This window comes from Sminthopsis crassicaudata, chromosome 4 (genome assembly GCF_048593235.1).
Source record: "Sminthopsis crassicaudata isolate SCR6 chromosome 4, ASM4859323v1, whole genome shotgun sequence".
In the NCBI taxonomy this organism is placed as follows: Eukaryota; Metazoa; Chordata; class Mammalia; order Dasyuromorphia; family Dasyuridae; genus Sminthopsis; species Sminthopsis crassicaudata.
In genome coordinates, this window is record NC_133620.1 from 133,957,342 (window position 1) to 133,973,221 (window position 15,880).

At 38.2% G+C, this 15,880-nt stretch overlaps 1 protein-coding gene across 1 annotated transcript in view; it reads right to left on the reverse strand.

The window, feature by feature from the left end:
- Positions 1–15,880, reverse strand: part of SNX9 (sorting nexin 9) — a 114,454-nt gene that overhangs the window by 7,863 nt on the left and 90,711 nt on the right. Inside the window, exons 12-15 of the mRNA XM_074309436.1 lie at positions 13,453–13,556; positions 8,605–8,682; positions 3,721–3,797; positions 2,111–2,200 (exon numbers count right to left, since the gene is read on the reverse strand). Of these exons, the coding sequence (XP_074165537.1) occupies positions 2,111–2,200; positions 3,721–3,797; positions 8,605–8,682; positions 13,453–13,556 (349 nt within the window). The remainder of the gene's footprint in view (positions 1–2,110; positions 2,201–3,720; positions 3,798–8,604; positions 8,683–13,452; positions 13,557–15,880) is intronic.

Below are 15,880 nucleotides of genomic sequence, written 5' to 3' on the forward strand. Positions count from 1 at the left end.
ACACAGGAGAGCAGAGACCTGGGACGTCCTTCAGAGAAGTCACCACAGCCGCTTAACCACCACCTGTCGGCAGCCACAAAGCCTTGGGAAAATGACGCTTGATCGCCGCCTGACAATCGGCAGCCAGCGTGATGATAAGCATGGGCAGAGCGATCCACACAAAAGGGAATATAAGTGCCCAGGAAGCTAAATAGAAAGAGTTCAAAAGGAGCAGGAGGGGAAACCAGGCAGGCTTTGTGGGAGAAGTCTTGAAAGATCACCGTGTCGACAGAAGAAAGGCTAAGGGGAACTCCATGGTCAGAGACAGTTATCAGCAAAGGTCAGAAGCATGTTCTCTCTCTCTCTCTCACACACACACACACACACACACACACACACACACACACACACACACACACACACACACAGAAATGTCAGAGGCATATTTGCTACACATACACATATATTGTAAAAATGAAAGAAGCAGTCCGACTCAGCGAAAGCATAAAGCAGAGGAAAATAGTTGGAAACAGATGTAGTCAGCCATGGAAGAACTTGGACAGCAAGGCTCTAAAAGGGACTGGAAGGTGCTCATCAAGTAATGGGGAATCGGTAAATGCTTCTGAGGAGTGATGAGATCATACTCTGTAGCATGAAGATCAATCTGGTTGTATAGAACGGCACAGATCAGAGGGTTAAAAAAAAAAAATAATAATAATAGAGGTGGGGAAAATCCCCTAGGAGCCTATGGCAACTTGACAGGAAATAAGGATCTGAACCACAGAGTGGCATTAGAAATAGAAAAGATGGCTAGATTCAAGAGACAATGTGGAGCAATTCCAAGTGACTGATAAAGACAAATACATGCTACTTCCTCAGAGAAGGGATGAACTCAATAAGAATGAAACATACATTTTTGGCACATAGCCAATGTAAGAACTGTTTTGCTGGACTATTCATATTTTTAAATTAAATTTTATTTTATTTTTCAACTAGTAAGCATATCATTCTAAAGATAAGGGAAACTTCTTACTTTAATAATAGGAATTGTTACAAAAAACCAAGTCATTCCAAGTTTCACAGTTTATCCTTCAAACTGTGTAAAACCATGCATTCATAGGGGCTTTCCCTTCCTTCGTGCTATTTCCATTATTTAGAGCCATGCCAAAATTGCCAAGATGGTTTACAGGGGAACAATTATGTCCATTGAGACTGTGCTGATAAACATTAAAAACAAAAATGCCCAAACTAACCCAACACCAACATGACAAACTGAAATGCTAAAACAGCTAGGCTATGCCAGCAGACAGTTTAGCCTTGGACCCAGAAAGAGAGAAATTAAATAAGCAACTGAAAATGGAGGAAGACTCAAGACTTGTCTACTGTAGGGAGGTGGTAAGTGACCTAAGTCTGGAAGGAAGTTAAGGATTCTATGAAGAGATTAAGGAAAAAATGAACTCTAGAAATGGGGGTGGAGAACAGTATATGCAAAGGAGCCAGGAAACTGACTGAGATCTATGAGTAATAGTTGGTAAGCCATAGTGGCTGTGAGTGAATTCATAGATTCATAAATGTGAACAACGTATAATTAGCCCTCTTTCTAAGATAAAAAGAAATTATGAAAAGTTTAAAATGACAAAAAGAGGAAAGTGTTATTTGATCCTAGAGACAAGGAGTCAGTCACTGGAACTTATTGACAACAAAAGTAGTCCTATGCTTTAGGAATATTAATTTGGCAGCTGTGTGGAAGATGGTTTGGAGAAAGGAGAAATTGAAGATAAATACCAATCAGAAGACTACTGCATTGATCTAAGTGAGAGGTGATAAGGCCCTGAAATATAGTTGTGGCCGTGTGAATGGAGAAGGAAACAGACCCAGGAATTGTTAAAATGCTCAAAAATTGAGATTTATGGTTCTTTCCTTGTGAATTCTGTTAAGTACATCAAAAATAAGTTAACATTAAAGTTCTATTCACTAAATATCTATTAATGACAGAAACAAATTGGAGTAACTGACAGGAAGCACTTGGTGAGAACCAACAACCAACAACAAATTTTCCTTCTATTGAGAAATTTTGATCTTTCACCCATTATCTATGAAGCAATATTTTATCAACTCAAGAGCAAGATACCTTGTGAGCACCAATGATGTCAGGGAAACAGCCAAGGAATCCTTTGTATTCATGATTACATTCCATCAGGAAATGGAGGTCTTTCTTTGGCTAAAATATACATGTTGATGATTAGTGACACATTAAATAAGAAAAAGCAAATTTTTTTTTTTTAACCCTCAGCCTATATACCAATTAAGTCCAAGATATTATTTTCAAATGTTCAACTATATTTCATAAGAATAATTGAAACACATCTTTTTTATGGAACACATTTGGCCAGAGTTAAAAATAAAATAAATTTAAAGTAGCCTTTAAAATGATCAATTTTGGAGTGACATAATATAGCACATTATGAAAAAGATGAATTTTTTTCATTTGACCCTGTTAATGGCTGTGGAAGATACTAGTATTATCAGTATTATCTCATTTTATAGTCAAAAACACTAAGACAGATTTTTTTTTTTTTTAAGTGACTTGCTCAGGGTCACCCAGCTAATACATATTTAAGATCAGATCTGACTTCTGCTTCCACAGCCAGCATACTAATCAGTATGTCACCTAGCTACTTCTGTGGCAGCAGACTACTTCTTGAAATCTAATTACTTAAGTCAGTTTCTGGATATATTATTTTCTTCTCTACTTAGTAGTATTTTTCTTAAATACACTTTTTATTTTATTTTATTTTTTTGAGGCTGGGATTAAGTGACTTGCCCAGGGTCACACAGCTAGGAAGTGTTAAGTGTCTGAGACCAGATTTGAACTCGGGTCCTCCTGAATTCAGGGCTGGTGCTCTATCCACTGCGCCACCCAGCTGCCTCTTAAATACACTTTTTAAAAGAAAACAATTCATTCCTACTTGGCAAAGTTAGGACAGTTGAATAGAGTACCACCCTGGAATCAGGAAGATTCACGATCCTAAGCTAAACTCTGGCTTTAGTCACTTACTAGTTATGTGACCCATGGTAAGTCACGTAACCTGTTTGCCTCAGTTTCCTCCTGTCAAATAAAGTAGAAAAGGAAATGGCAAACCACTCTGGTATCTTTGCTAAGAAAACACCAAATGAGGTCACAAAGAATTATATGTCAATGAAAGGTGGCTGAAGAAAAAATTAACTTAAAAAAATAGCTAACTGTTCATGTTAGGATATGCCATATGCATTTTTAATAATCAATAAAACTTTACCATCTTCCTAAGTATCTGAAAATACTCCTGTTAAATTAGAAAGTAAAAGCTAAATTGGGAAACTTGGAGAAATGTTTCTTTAAAAGGTTATTTTCTTAAAAAACAGAAACTGGAGCTACTGAGGATTTAAGTGGGATTACATGAATTCTCTTGATGGTGGAGGAAATCTATTTGTAATTTTTAATGAAAATTATCTGTATCCTTTAACTCAAATTTAGGATATGAATTAGGAATATAATGTTATTTATTCCCCGAAAATCAGGAAGCCATTTAAGGAAGTCTGATTTCTGAAAATTAACTCTTTGCCTTTGTTTTTTATAAGAATTGAATATCTGGATGAAGAGAGGAAAGCTCCCTCCTCTAACTCAAACATCAAGGAAATACTTCTGTGCTTCCTTTTCGATTAGAATTATGCAGTGATCTAAATGACCAGCCACACTCATACCTGCTCTGCCACAAGATTAGCAATTTCTTCGTAAGTTTTTCCTGCTTCTGTTATTGCATCATTGAGATCTGTTTCACCTGAAAATAAAATTGCATTTACTTAAATGATACATTGGTGCTAAAAGAAATGAAAAAAATTGAGAGAAAATAAAGAATTCTGAGCTCTATTGGGCTGTGTTAAGACATTTGCAGAAATAAATAGAATATGAGCAAAGTGCTTGCTGTTGTTGACTTTCATTCACCCTGGCTGGGAAAGGAAAAGCCTACTAAAATGGGACCTGAGTAGCTTATAAAAAATACTCATTGACTGAATGACCTAAATTAGATAATGTACACATACAAAACAAGACACTTTATAATTAATTTTGAGGTACCTTTATGACACAATAGTGTCATGCATATACTAAAATATTTAATAACAACTGATTGGTAATTAATAACGTAAATATGTAAAGTTCTGTCATCTCTCAATTGTAATCCTTCTCTGGGAGGAGATCTCTTTTCTGTAAATCCTTTTCTCTGTGAGCAGGTTTCCTGGGAGGCTTCTGGAGCCTCCAGCCAGAGCGAAGATAGAATCTCGAATCCTCTTTTTCCTGAATCCTGGCTCTGAATCTCCCCAAACTTCCCTGAAGTTCTCTTGGGAAGTCTTGTCCTTCCCCAATCCACACTCCTCCTCCAGGCCACCGACCCAACTCTGGCCCAGAGTATTGAGGCAATAGGCAATGGAATAGTGTCTCTCATAAGAAGTTGAGAAAATATTGAAATGACAATAACTTTGAAGTTTGCTATGAAGACAGCATTTGCTGGTGACCATGTTAACAGTATTAGCAGTCAATTTTTCTCTCTAGTCCCCATCTATTAGCTGGTCTGCTTTCCATTTGTCTACTCTTCCTCACACTAAATGCAAACGTTATCCCTGTTCAAGCCTCTTTCTCTTCTCTATGTGACCTTCCTACCTGACCAACTCCACTGTCTGGATTTCAGCAGGCACTGGACACCCTCTCATTGGAACACTGACTATTAAGTCCCCTATAATGTCATCTTCAATGCAACCTGGGCTCAGATTCGGTATCCCTCTCCTTAAAAACTAAACAACTCACATCCCTTGGATGAAGAGGGGAGTCAGTAACTACAATCTTCTCAGTAAGAAGGTGGAACACTCAATCACACTAACTTCCCTTCTAATACATTCACTTGTTCTGTGGGCACTGCCATCTGATTTAGCAACTAAACTCTCCTATATGTGTCATCTCCCCTTATTGGAATGTGAGTTTTTTGACATCAGGGATAGATTGCTTTGCATTTTTATTTAAGCCTTCCCCCCACCCCCCAAAGGTGCAGCAAAGAGTAAGCACTCAATACATGCTTTATTCATTCACTCATTCCCATCAACCTTATGCAAATCTTCACCTACTATTTTCTTGGCCAGTCCACTAGACTTCATTTTGGAGCTCTTGCTGATAAGATTTTGCTCACACTAAACCTGAATCGTCTTCTTTGCAATTTCCATTTGTTTCTAGTTTGTAAAGGTGATTTTTTTTTTTAACTTACATGTAGAAACCTCACATTTAAACTTTATTGGATTTGTGGAATGATAGGGACAGATCTGAGAATCTAGACACAGAAAGTGGAGAGAAGGATGAGAGTGAAGGTCAAGAATGAGCTCTTATTTGTGTTCTTGGGTAACTAAGATGGAAATACTAGCAAAAGAGAGAGGGAAATCGGGAGGAGGAGCAGGTTTCAGAAAGAAGATAAGTTCTCTTTGGGATAATTGAATTTGAGATACCTACAGAAAGAATAATTTGGCAACTCTACTAGAAAGACCTGCATCCATATGCTGCCTTTTTTTTAAGTTAGTAGCTTTGTGACCATGATCAGTCATCTCCAAGGTTCCTTCCAATACTAAATCTATGATTCTTTCTCTACCTCCTCCTTCTTCCTTCCCATTTGCTCCCTCCCCCACCACTACACTCAAAATCTTTAATTAACTTATTGATAACATTCCAGGGCCGAGAACAGATCTCCAGAGAGCTACACTAGAACTATCCTTCCAAGTTGAACACTGCCATCAACGAACTTTTTGGGTTCCAAAGTCACTTAATTGTAGTACCCTTTTGCTCACATCCCTCCATGTGACATGAGTATGTCATGAAAATCTTTGTTAAATGCTTTCCTAAAATTTATGTATACAATGTCTATAGGATTTCTCTAAACTGCTAGTCTGGTTACACTGTGAGAAAAAACCAGACAAGAGACTAGTCTATCATAATCTATTCTTGAAAAACTAAATCTGGCTTTCTGTAATCCCTACTTCTCTTTCTAAATGTCTACAGATCATATTTTAAGAAATGTGTTCTAGAATTCTAGAAACAAGTAAAAATCCCCAAAGCAACATTTTTATGTTTTCTTTCTTTTCTTGTATTCAAAATAACTTCATACTTTACTCTTATGCCCCCCTTTACAGACCTAAATTAAGCTCATTTGAGGCTTCAAATGTTATTATTTTATATCTCTTCTTTTTACTACTTCTACCTTCTGTAGATGACTTTTAAAATAAGTTCCCTGAGGCTATATGAGTCTCTTTAAGTAACTTCTTTTCTCCTCAGTGGATTCACTTTTAGATGCATCTTCAGAAATTCTTTATTGAAAGTTTTGGTTTTTTTTTGGAGGAAGGGTAGTACTTAGTCTTCTACTAAGTACTAAGCTCTTTGACCTCTCACCTTTTATTGAATGATTTCACTGTGTTCTACCCAAATTTAGGGTGCACATCAAACTATCTAGGATTCTTCTTCTGTAACAGGGCAGTCACTTTCTCCAAGGTTCCTGTCACTCATTTTTACTTTAAAGTTTGGAGTTTCTTTTGTCTTTCCTTTTTCCACCCATTAAAGGATTAAATTGCCTTTAAGTCAAATCCTGAATTCTCAGTTTCTCTGTTTTTGACAGAAGAACATTAGCACCAGCACACGTCCAGACAGCTGAAGTCTCCATTGTTACAATATCATGCTTCTGGTACCAGATTTGCAATCCATTTCTTAAAATCATCTAATTTCTCCCTTTTTTAAAGATAGTCCATGGAAAGGATTGGTAACCTTTTTGATTGAGTCACAGACTACTTTGACAGTCTGATGAAGATTACGAGTCTCCTTTCTTAGAACAATGATTTTAAATGCCTAATGATATGTTGGAGACCAAAAAGAAAACCAATGATGGTGAAAATTTATCAAAAAAAAAAAAAAAAATTTTAAAGGTCCAGGACCCAAGTTTAAAAACTCCCATTCTATATTATTATTTTCTTTGTGATTTGTGTTTGGTTTCTGTTAAATAGCAAACACAAATCACTGTTAAACACAAATTATCTGTTAAATAAATTAAACCTCATTTTCCCCAACCTAATAGTAAGGACAGAAACCTTAGCAGTTAGTAAAAGTACATAGAGATAACTAAAGATTGGTGGTAAGGAAGGATGCCTTGTAATAGCCTGCCAAATTCAAATAAACAAAGACAAAAATGTAACAGTCTACACCCTCAAAACTTACATTGGATTCGATTTTTGTACTGTTAAGTTTAAGGTCACTTGAGGAGGCAGAGAATCCTAAGAACTAGGGCTTCCCAGGGGAAGTGGGAGCCAGAGATTTTAGGAGGAACAGATGAAGAGGTGAGCAGAACAGGAATCCACACATTCAGTTTGTGTCAAAGGCAAGAAGTGTGAGCCTGCAGAACTATAAGTGGGCCAATCACTTGAAGACAGGGCAGACAGATATGATTAGATTTCTGCTGGAGGATCCTCTTTGCTCCTATCTGTGTTAGGCCATGGTAGGAAGGTGCTAACTACCAATTAAAATCAGATGAGCAGATTGTACCTCTCTATTAACAGATAAATAGTTTCCTGTCCATATTTTTTCTGTAACTCCTCCAAACATACAGATTCATTTTCTAAAAGCTCCATTTCTTGCTCTTCTTTCATCAACCCCATCACCAGTATATATTTAAGTGAACCTTTCACAAATGGAACAAGATGGACAGAATAACAAGTGAGAGAGAAGGGGACTTAAGGCAATATTTGGGACATTTTTCTTTAAGTGACTATCAGGTAATATAGGTTTAAAAAAAAAAAAGAATTCAGCAAATAAATGGACTCAAGAGTAAGATATATTCAGTATCAAAGACTTTATTCCTTGAGACTTGGTCTCCTTGCCCATAATTCAGAACTATCAGGCTCAAACCTCCCTCCCTTACAACTGTGTTCCCCTGTACTGTGTGCTATGGATGTAATTCAAGAAAACACAGAAGAGATGAATCTAGGAACAACTAAAAGAAAGCCAACTAGCTGGAAGAAGAGAAATTATTTTCCCTTTCAAACTTTTCTCTCCCTCCAATCTTTCATCATCTAGATTGCCAAAGTCTCCACTTTTCATACAACTCAATGAAAAAGCATTTTCAAGGATTCCTATGACTATCTTAAGGATGCTCAAGGATAAGAGGCTTGTTTTCTTCCCAGATCCCAGGCAGAGCTTTTCATCAAAGTCACTTTCCCAGAGCCTGCTCTTTGTCCTGAGGTGTGTCTACCACAGTTATTGCATGATTTGAACTTACGGGGTGGTATGAAAAACTTCCTAACAGCACCCACACAAATGCCCCAAGCCGTGGTCTCCAAGCCTGGGAGCTTGCCCAGACAGGTGGGACATACGGCAGATGGGGAGGGCAGAGGAAGTAGTGATAACATAGAGAAAGCCCGTCATGGGCTGCCAGGAACTCTTTCCCTGACTGGCTGATCACAGTCTCCTTGGAGAACACTGGATCAGATAATGGCCTGAGCTTTCTTCCAGCTCAGGTTCCACGATACCACACATGTCTCGGTCTGCATGCAAGGAAATGAAAGACATACCTTGGTAGCCGCTAGAACCAAATACAGTTGCTAAACACTGCAAGGCTTTTCCTATCTTCTGGTATTCCTTGGGCAATGCTGAAAGGAAAAGAAACAAGAATTATAAAATAATGGATAAAGTTATTCCAATTATGATTATGTCAGTCAATACGTCGCCCACCTCTTTGTTTCCCCTTTATTTTGCTGCTTTATTTTAATATCACTATTCGTGGCAGATGACTTGCCAGGAAGGCGCGTGCATCATGGTGCACTAAGACAAGGAGCAAGAACAGATGCCAGAGCTCAGACGGCTCTTCAGGGTTTGCAAAGCATTTTAAATATCTTTTCTGATCTGGGCCTGAAGAGGTTTTGCCCTCCCTGGCTGTGGGACTTCTCACAGTCTACCTCCCTAGAGAAGTCTGTGGATTGCTTCACACAGCAGGTGGCCTGCTGGGTTATCAATCTTGCCTCCGACACTTAAGGGCCAGGGAATCTGGTCCAATCACTTCACCTCCAGGGCCTCCATGTCTGGAAAATGAGGGAGGCCTCCCTGCCTGCATCAAATTCATGATTCTGTGACCTTTGGAGGCCTGACTTTTTGTCTGCAAGGTGAGGAAGTTGGATCCTCTGATCTACAAAGCATCTTCCTGCTATCAAACTCCTAATCTATGATTCTCTAGACTTGAAAATGTGAAACTTTCAAATTTGTTAGATTTGAAAGAACTTGATACAAAACAATTTCTAAATGTTGTTTTCCTCCCTATGAATCTGCACATTTTCACAATTGCTCTCTTGCCTTAAGAAAGGAAAAAACATTATTCACATTTGAAAATTTATGTTAACGCTTAATAATAACTAGCCACTATTTGGAGGCAACTAAGGAGGCTCTCTGAAAAGAGGGAGTGCTAGAGCTGGAGGCGGAGGACTAGAGTTCGAATCTAAACTGTGTGACTTTGATTAAGTCACTTAATCCTGTTTGCCTTAATCCTCGAGGGAAGGAAATGGGAAACCACTCCACTATCTTTGTGGAAGCAACTGCATGGGGGGCAGCTAGGTGGCACAGTGGATAGAGCACCAGCCCCGAAGTGAGAAGGACCAGAGTTCAAATCTGTCCTCAGACACTTTATCACATCCTGACTGTGTGACCCTGGGCAAGTCACTTAATCTCAACTGCCTCAGCAAAAAAAACAAACAAAACTGCACGGACAGTACTGACATGTTACAGTCTATTGAATCGTGAAGAATCAGACATGAATAAGAACAAAAACTAGCAGAGCGTTTTTATTATGATTTTACCTTTACAAACACACTGGGAAGTGTTTGCTTTTATTCTTTCCATTTTATAGGTTAGAAAACTGAGGGAGACAGACAAAAAATGAATTGTCTAGCTAGCAAGGGCCTGATTTGAACTCAGAGTTTTCTGGCTCTGTCTTATAGACCATCTCTAATATCATTAAATGCCTTGGGAAACTATCAGCCAAAAGCATTAGACTAAATGTGTAATCTACAGCAATCAAGAATCCTGGAATGCAACTAAATAACTCTGACAATATACATGGCAGTTTCTTTTTAGAACTTTGGTTCCACCATCTGGAACTGAGCATGATATTTGCTGTGAGTTTCACAAGGATGGCATGGCTTCAATGTGAGGATTGTTTATTTCTTTGGTGAATATTTCATCTTAAATACAAGCTTATTAGGCTGCTATACTTGTATACTTATAGATTCTATACACACATCAGATTTGGCAAATGAAATGGTAAATAAATGAATGGTGTCTAAAACACATGCGCGCGTGCACACCCCCCCCCCCCATTTACCAATGCCGTAATTATTCACATGGCATGCTCCTTTTGAAGGTGGATGGGAAAGGGAAGTATCTGAAAGACAAATTAGGATTCCATAGTTTGATTGGACCTTTGAGGTCACTCCCTAACAATTAGTGTTGGCCAGTTTGAATACAAGATATAGCTTTAAGCTTTAATAGCCTCAACATGTGTACTAAGATCCTTCAAAAGAACAAAGAATTCTGACCAGGCAGAGATGGAGTGATAGAGAGGAAGAGCAAAGCATGATGTATATAGAAAATAGCATGGACAAAGGCAAGTAAGAGGTGCTATTGTCTCTCCAGCATCTCTTTCCACTTCATGTGTGTGTCAGCGCCCATGAGCTGTTTCACCACAAAGAAAATTCTCAGAAAGCCTGCTACCTACAGGTGCTGCTGCCAGTAGACTTTGGTGGATGACTTTGGTTTTGGATTCATTTCAGGGGTGAGGAAATGACAGGGCTGAGAACTGAATCCAGGAGAATAGCAAGACACTTACTACTTCCCATTGATTGCGCAACCCTAGCCAAGTCAACTAATCTCTTTGCGCCCCAGTTTCTTAATTTGTAAAATGGAGAATACTTGTTTCACCCAGGATACGCTTTTATAATTTTTATAATCTGGGGAACTGTGGGTGCACTGTCATAATTTATTAAATATATATTACATATGTCTTTGAGACTTATTTATTATGGTCAAAGGCATGGATTTTGGAGGAGTTTTTTTGCTTGAATACTTGCTGATGACTTTTCAGACTTAATTTCTGTATTCAGAATACATAATCATTTCTTTTTGCCATGGGACAGAAGTAAAGTTATCCTTATTTCTGACAGATGTCCCTCAGGCAGGAGTAACTGTCTGTTAGCAAATCCCAAGTGAGGGGACTGAAGGGCCTGTTAATTAATCTGTAACATTCCATACATCCTTGTCTATATTTTTATTTTTTAAAAATATACTTTCCTGATTCATCTTAGTTTTTGAAAAAATCCAAATTCCCAAACAATCTTTTTATTTCTCTTTTAATAAAATCAGACAAAAATGACCCAGTTTGGTCTTGTGTTGAGTATTAAAGTAACAAGAAATTATTAATATATTCTTCCGGTTAAGAACACAGTCACTATTCCTTTGCAATACATGCCTTTGTGTGTTGCTGGAAGGCTCTAAAATGATGCCTATCTTAGCCATATTGCTGCATTGGAAACTGCATTTCTAGTTTTACCTTTGAGCCTTAGGAGGCCCATGTCAATAGGTCAGCTCAGATAATGGGAGAAAGGTCAGCTTTCCTCTAAGGGGGCTGAGCTAATGGTCTGATCTGGCTGCTACTGTTCCCAGCATGGTGTAACTTGACATTTTCTATGGGGTGATTCTCATTTAAATATAGGGCTGAGATAGTAATTATACCATATCGTCATTATTACCAGAGCTGTCTTATTTTCTCATTGCCCTTCCCCTGCCTGTGCCTGTGGAAAGGGACAGTATCTTCTAGAATTGTGTTTATACTTTTCTACTTTATATGCAAAGTGCCATAGTAGGAGCTATAGTTAGTTCTTACTATTAGTAGAAGTAATATTACCTTTTCAGGCTATTTCTAGAAATTGCAGGAATAGCGCCAAGCCCAGATATGACACCTTGGAGAATGGGGGGGGAGGGGGAAGTACATTGTCTATCTTTTCTCATCTGTCTAAAACCATATGATTAACACCCATACACTCACTCTCCATGTGGTAAAGCAGAATGATTCCCATAGATGGAAATATAAGAACTAACAATCTGTTTCCCAAAGAAGGGATGGAGAATGGGGTACCACCTGATTAATCAAATTTTGGAAGAGTGTGCATGGTCATGGCAGAGAGATGCTTATGAGTTTAAGCTTATGAGTATCAGCTATCATTGCATCATAGTCATGACACCAGATAATAAAGCATTCCTTTCACAGAATGCTGAATAGCTTGTCAGCATATTTGGCAAATAGTTTTCATAACATTTTCATTGTTTTATGGATTAATTAAAAGAAAAAAAGCATACAACACAATAACTATTCTCCAAAAGGGCATAATAAATCTAGATCAACTCTCTACTATCCAAAATTAAAGTTATTTTTAAGTCAATCTGGGCCTTTGCAGCAAATCCTATGGACGCTGTTACACATATAAAGAATCAAAGTGAACAAGCATTTTTTAGTACTTACTCTCTTTTCAGGCAATGTGCTAAACTTTGGGAATGCAAAGAAAGGCCAAAACCACCCCAGTTTCTTCACTTAATGAGCAGGTGGTCTGTCTAATGTGTTGAAGAAGAATAACAAGAGATGTCCAACATTTTTAAAATTGCTTTTTTTGGGGGTGGGGCAATTGGGGTTAAGTGACTGGCCCAGAATCACCCCACTTGTGAGTGTCTGATGGTGGATTTGAACTCGGGTCCTCTTAACTCTATGGCTGCTACTCTATTCACTGTTCTACCTAGCTGCCCCATAAACTCCTTTACTTTTACAAAGTGCTTCACATGCATCATCTCACATGGACTCAAAAGGAGTACCATCACTCCGAATTCACACTCAAGAAGAAATAATATGGTTTTAGTATTACCAACTCCAATCTAGCTGTGTGCTGCTGCAGGAGGCTGAGTTGTCAGGCTAACAACCACAATAACTAGCATTTACTTAGCACTTTAAGATCCGCATAGCACTTTTGGGAAGGGAATGGGAAGGGAATAAGTATTTGTGTAGAGCTACTATATGCATAGCAGAGTGCTAAACACTTTTATAGACCTCTCACTTAATTTATAAATATGATCTCATTTTAACCTCACAACCACTCTTGGAGGTGTTACAGAAAAGCAGGCAGAGTTTAAATGACTCAGCTTGCGTCTGAGGCAGGATTTGAACTCGGGTCTTTGTGACTCCAATGAGCCACTATTTCAAACTTGACCTACTCAAGTTGATTTTCCCATTATTCTCCTAATGGCCTGAATTTGTTAATGTCACAAAATTAAAAATCCACAAGCACCAAAAAAACCAAGGGTCAATAAATGGCCGGAGTGAGACCTACGTCCTGTACACCGCTTCCAATGCTCTTGTCCCACCGTCAGTAGCTCCTTCACACCATCATCCATGGCTTTGGTGAATTTACCAACAGCCTCGCATTTCTGTTCTCTGTGAAACAAAGACAACCACACAGGGATTGATTAGACCAGAAGCCTCCTTGGTGGATTAGGGACAAAGACTGACACCAGCACTGTGCTGAGCAGATGGACAAACTAATGGAAAATTGCTGCTAACATTCAGTTGGGGGTCTGTCGGCCTCTCCCTCGTGGAGAATGGACATTTTCCACTCAGGATCTAGTCTCCCCACCTTCTCCAAGTCTGGAGTCCCCTCTCAATTATTCAGTTTAAGCAGCAACCAACCAAGCCACAAAACACATACATCAGTGATTTATTCAAAGCATTTATTAAAATTCTTTAAGTGTCCACTCTAGTAATATACTAACTACTCTGTATATAGTAAACTACTAACATGTCTATCCCTACTATTAGTTTGTCTACTACTTGCTGTCTACTATTTGAAGATGTAGCTGCTGATGGGCATAGAAACTGTTTACTGAATTGTTCTACAGAAATGTTGCAGTCAGAAAAATGCTTGTTTCTTTTTTTTTCAAATTAATTTTATAATTATAAAAATATTTTGACAGTATATATGCATGAGTAATTTTTAAAAAAATAACATTATTCCTTGTATTCATTTTTTCCAAATTTTCCCCTCCCTCCCACTACTACCCTAGATGACAGGCAATCCCATATATTTTACATGTGTTACAGTATAACGTAGATACAATATATGTGTGTAAATACCATTTTCTTGTTGTGTTAAGTATTGGATTCCGAAGGGATAAGTAACCTGGGTAGATAGACAGTAGTGCTAACAGTTTACATTCACTTCCCAGTGTTCCTTCTCTGGGTGTAGTTGTTTCTGTCCATCATTGATCAATTGGAACTGAATTTGATCTTCTCTGTTGAAGATATCCACTTCCATCAGAATACATCCTCATACAGTATTGTTGTTCAATTGTACAATGATCTTCTGGTTCTGTTCATTTCACTCAGCATCAGTTGATGTAAGTCTCTCCAAACCTTTTTGAATTCATTCTGCTGGTCATTACTTACAGAGCAATAATATTCCATAACCTTCATTTATCATAATTTACCCAACCATTCTCCAATTGATGGACATCCATTCATTTTCCAGTTTCTAGCCACTACAAAAAGGGCTGCCACAAACATTTTGGCACATACAGGTCCCTTTCCCCTCTTTAGTATTTCTTTGGAACATAAGCCCAGTAGTAGCACTGCTGGGTCAAAGGGTATGCAGTTTGATAACTTTTTGAATATAGTTCCAGATTGCTCTCCAGAATGGCTGGATTCTTTCACAACTCCACCAACAATGTATCAGTGTCCCAGTTTTACCACATCCCCTCCAACATTCATCATTATTTGTTCCTGTCATCTTAGCCAATCTGACAGGTGTGTAGTGGTATCTCAGAGTTGTCTTAATTTGGATTTCTCTGATCAGTAGTGAAAATGCTTGTTTTTTTAAAGTGGTCAAGAGAAGAACCTTAGCAATTTCAAGAAGTAAATGATAAATCAGTTCCAATTGATCAGTAATGAATAGAACCTACTATGCCCAGCGAAAGGGGAAATGAGTGTGGACCACAACATAGCATTTCACTTTTTCTGTTATTGTTTATTTGCATTTTTGGTTTTCTTCCCAGATTATTTTTACCTTCTTTCTAAATCTGATTTTTCTTATGTAGCAAGATATCTGTATAAATATGTACACTTATATTGTATTTAACATATACTTTAAAATATTTAACATGTATGGGACTGCCTGCCATCTAGGGGACAGGGTGGGGGGAAGGAGGGAAAAAACTGGAACAGAAGATTTTGCAAGGGTCAATGTTGAAAAATCACCCATGCTTATGTTTTGTCAATAAAAAGCTATAATTAAAAAACAAAAACAAAAACAAAAACAAAAGGTAAGTGATACCGTAATATAGAATTAGCATCAGAAGTGGAAAAATTTGAGTTTTTATTTTCTATCCTCTGTGGAAATGCAGTGGAGCAGGGAAAAAACAGACAATGGGAGGAATAATCAATCCCCAAAGAGGACGGAAAATGAAGGGAACTCAGTTATCTCTGCCTCCTCACAGAGCAAGCCCAGATGTCCCCTCCAAATTGGACTGGATAGGAGTTCAGCAGACAAGATTATATGCACACCAGTCTTCAGACTGACTGAGCACAAAATTGATGCTCCAATATATGTGAATTTAGGGATGCATATACAACGGCTTTTAGAGGGTTGATTCATTCACCCATCAAACTCCACCTCAGCCACCTTTGTGCTTTGTATTCCCCCATCCGAAAATGAGAAGAATGGAGACCTCTTCCCATGCTGCTTCTGTAAAATCTGGATTGCTCCC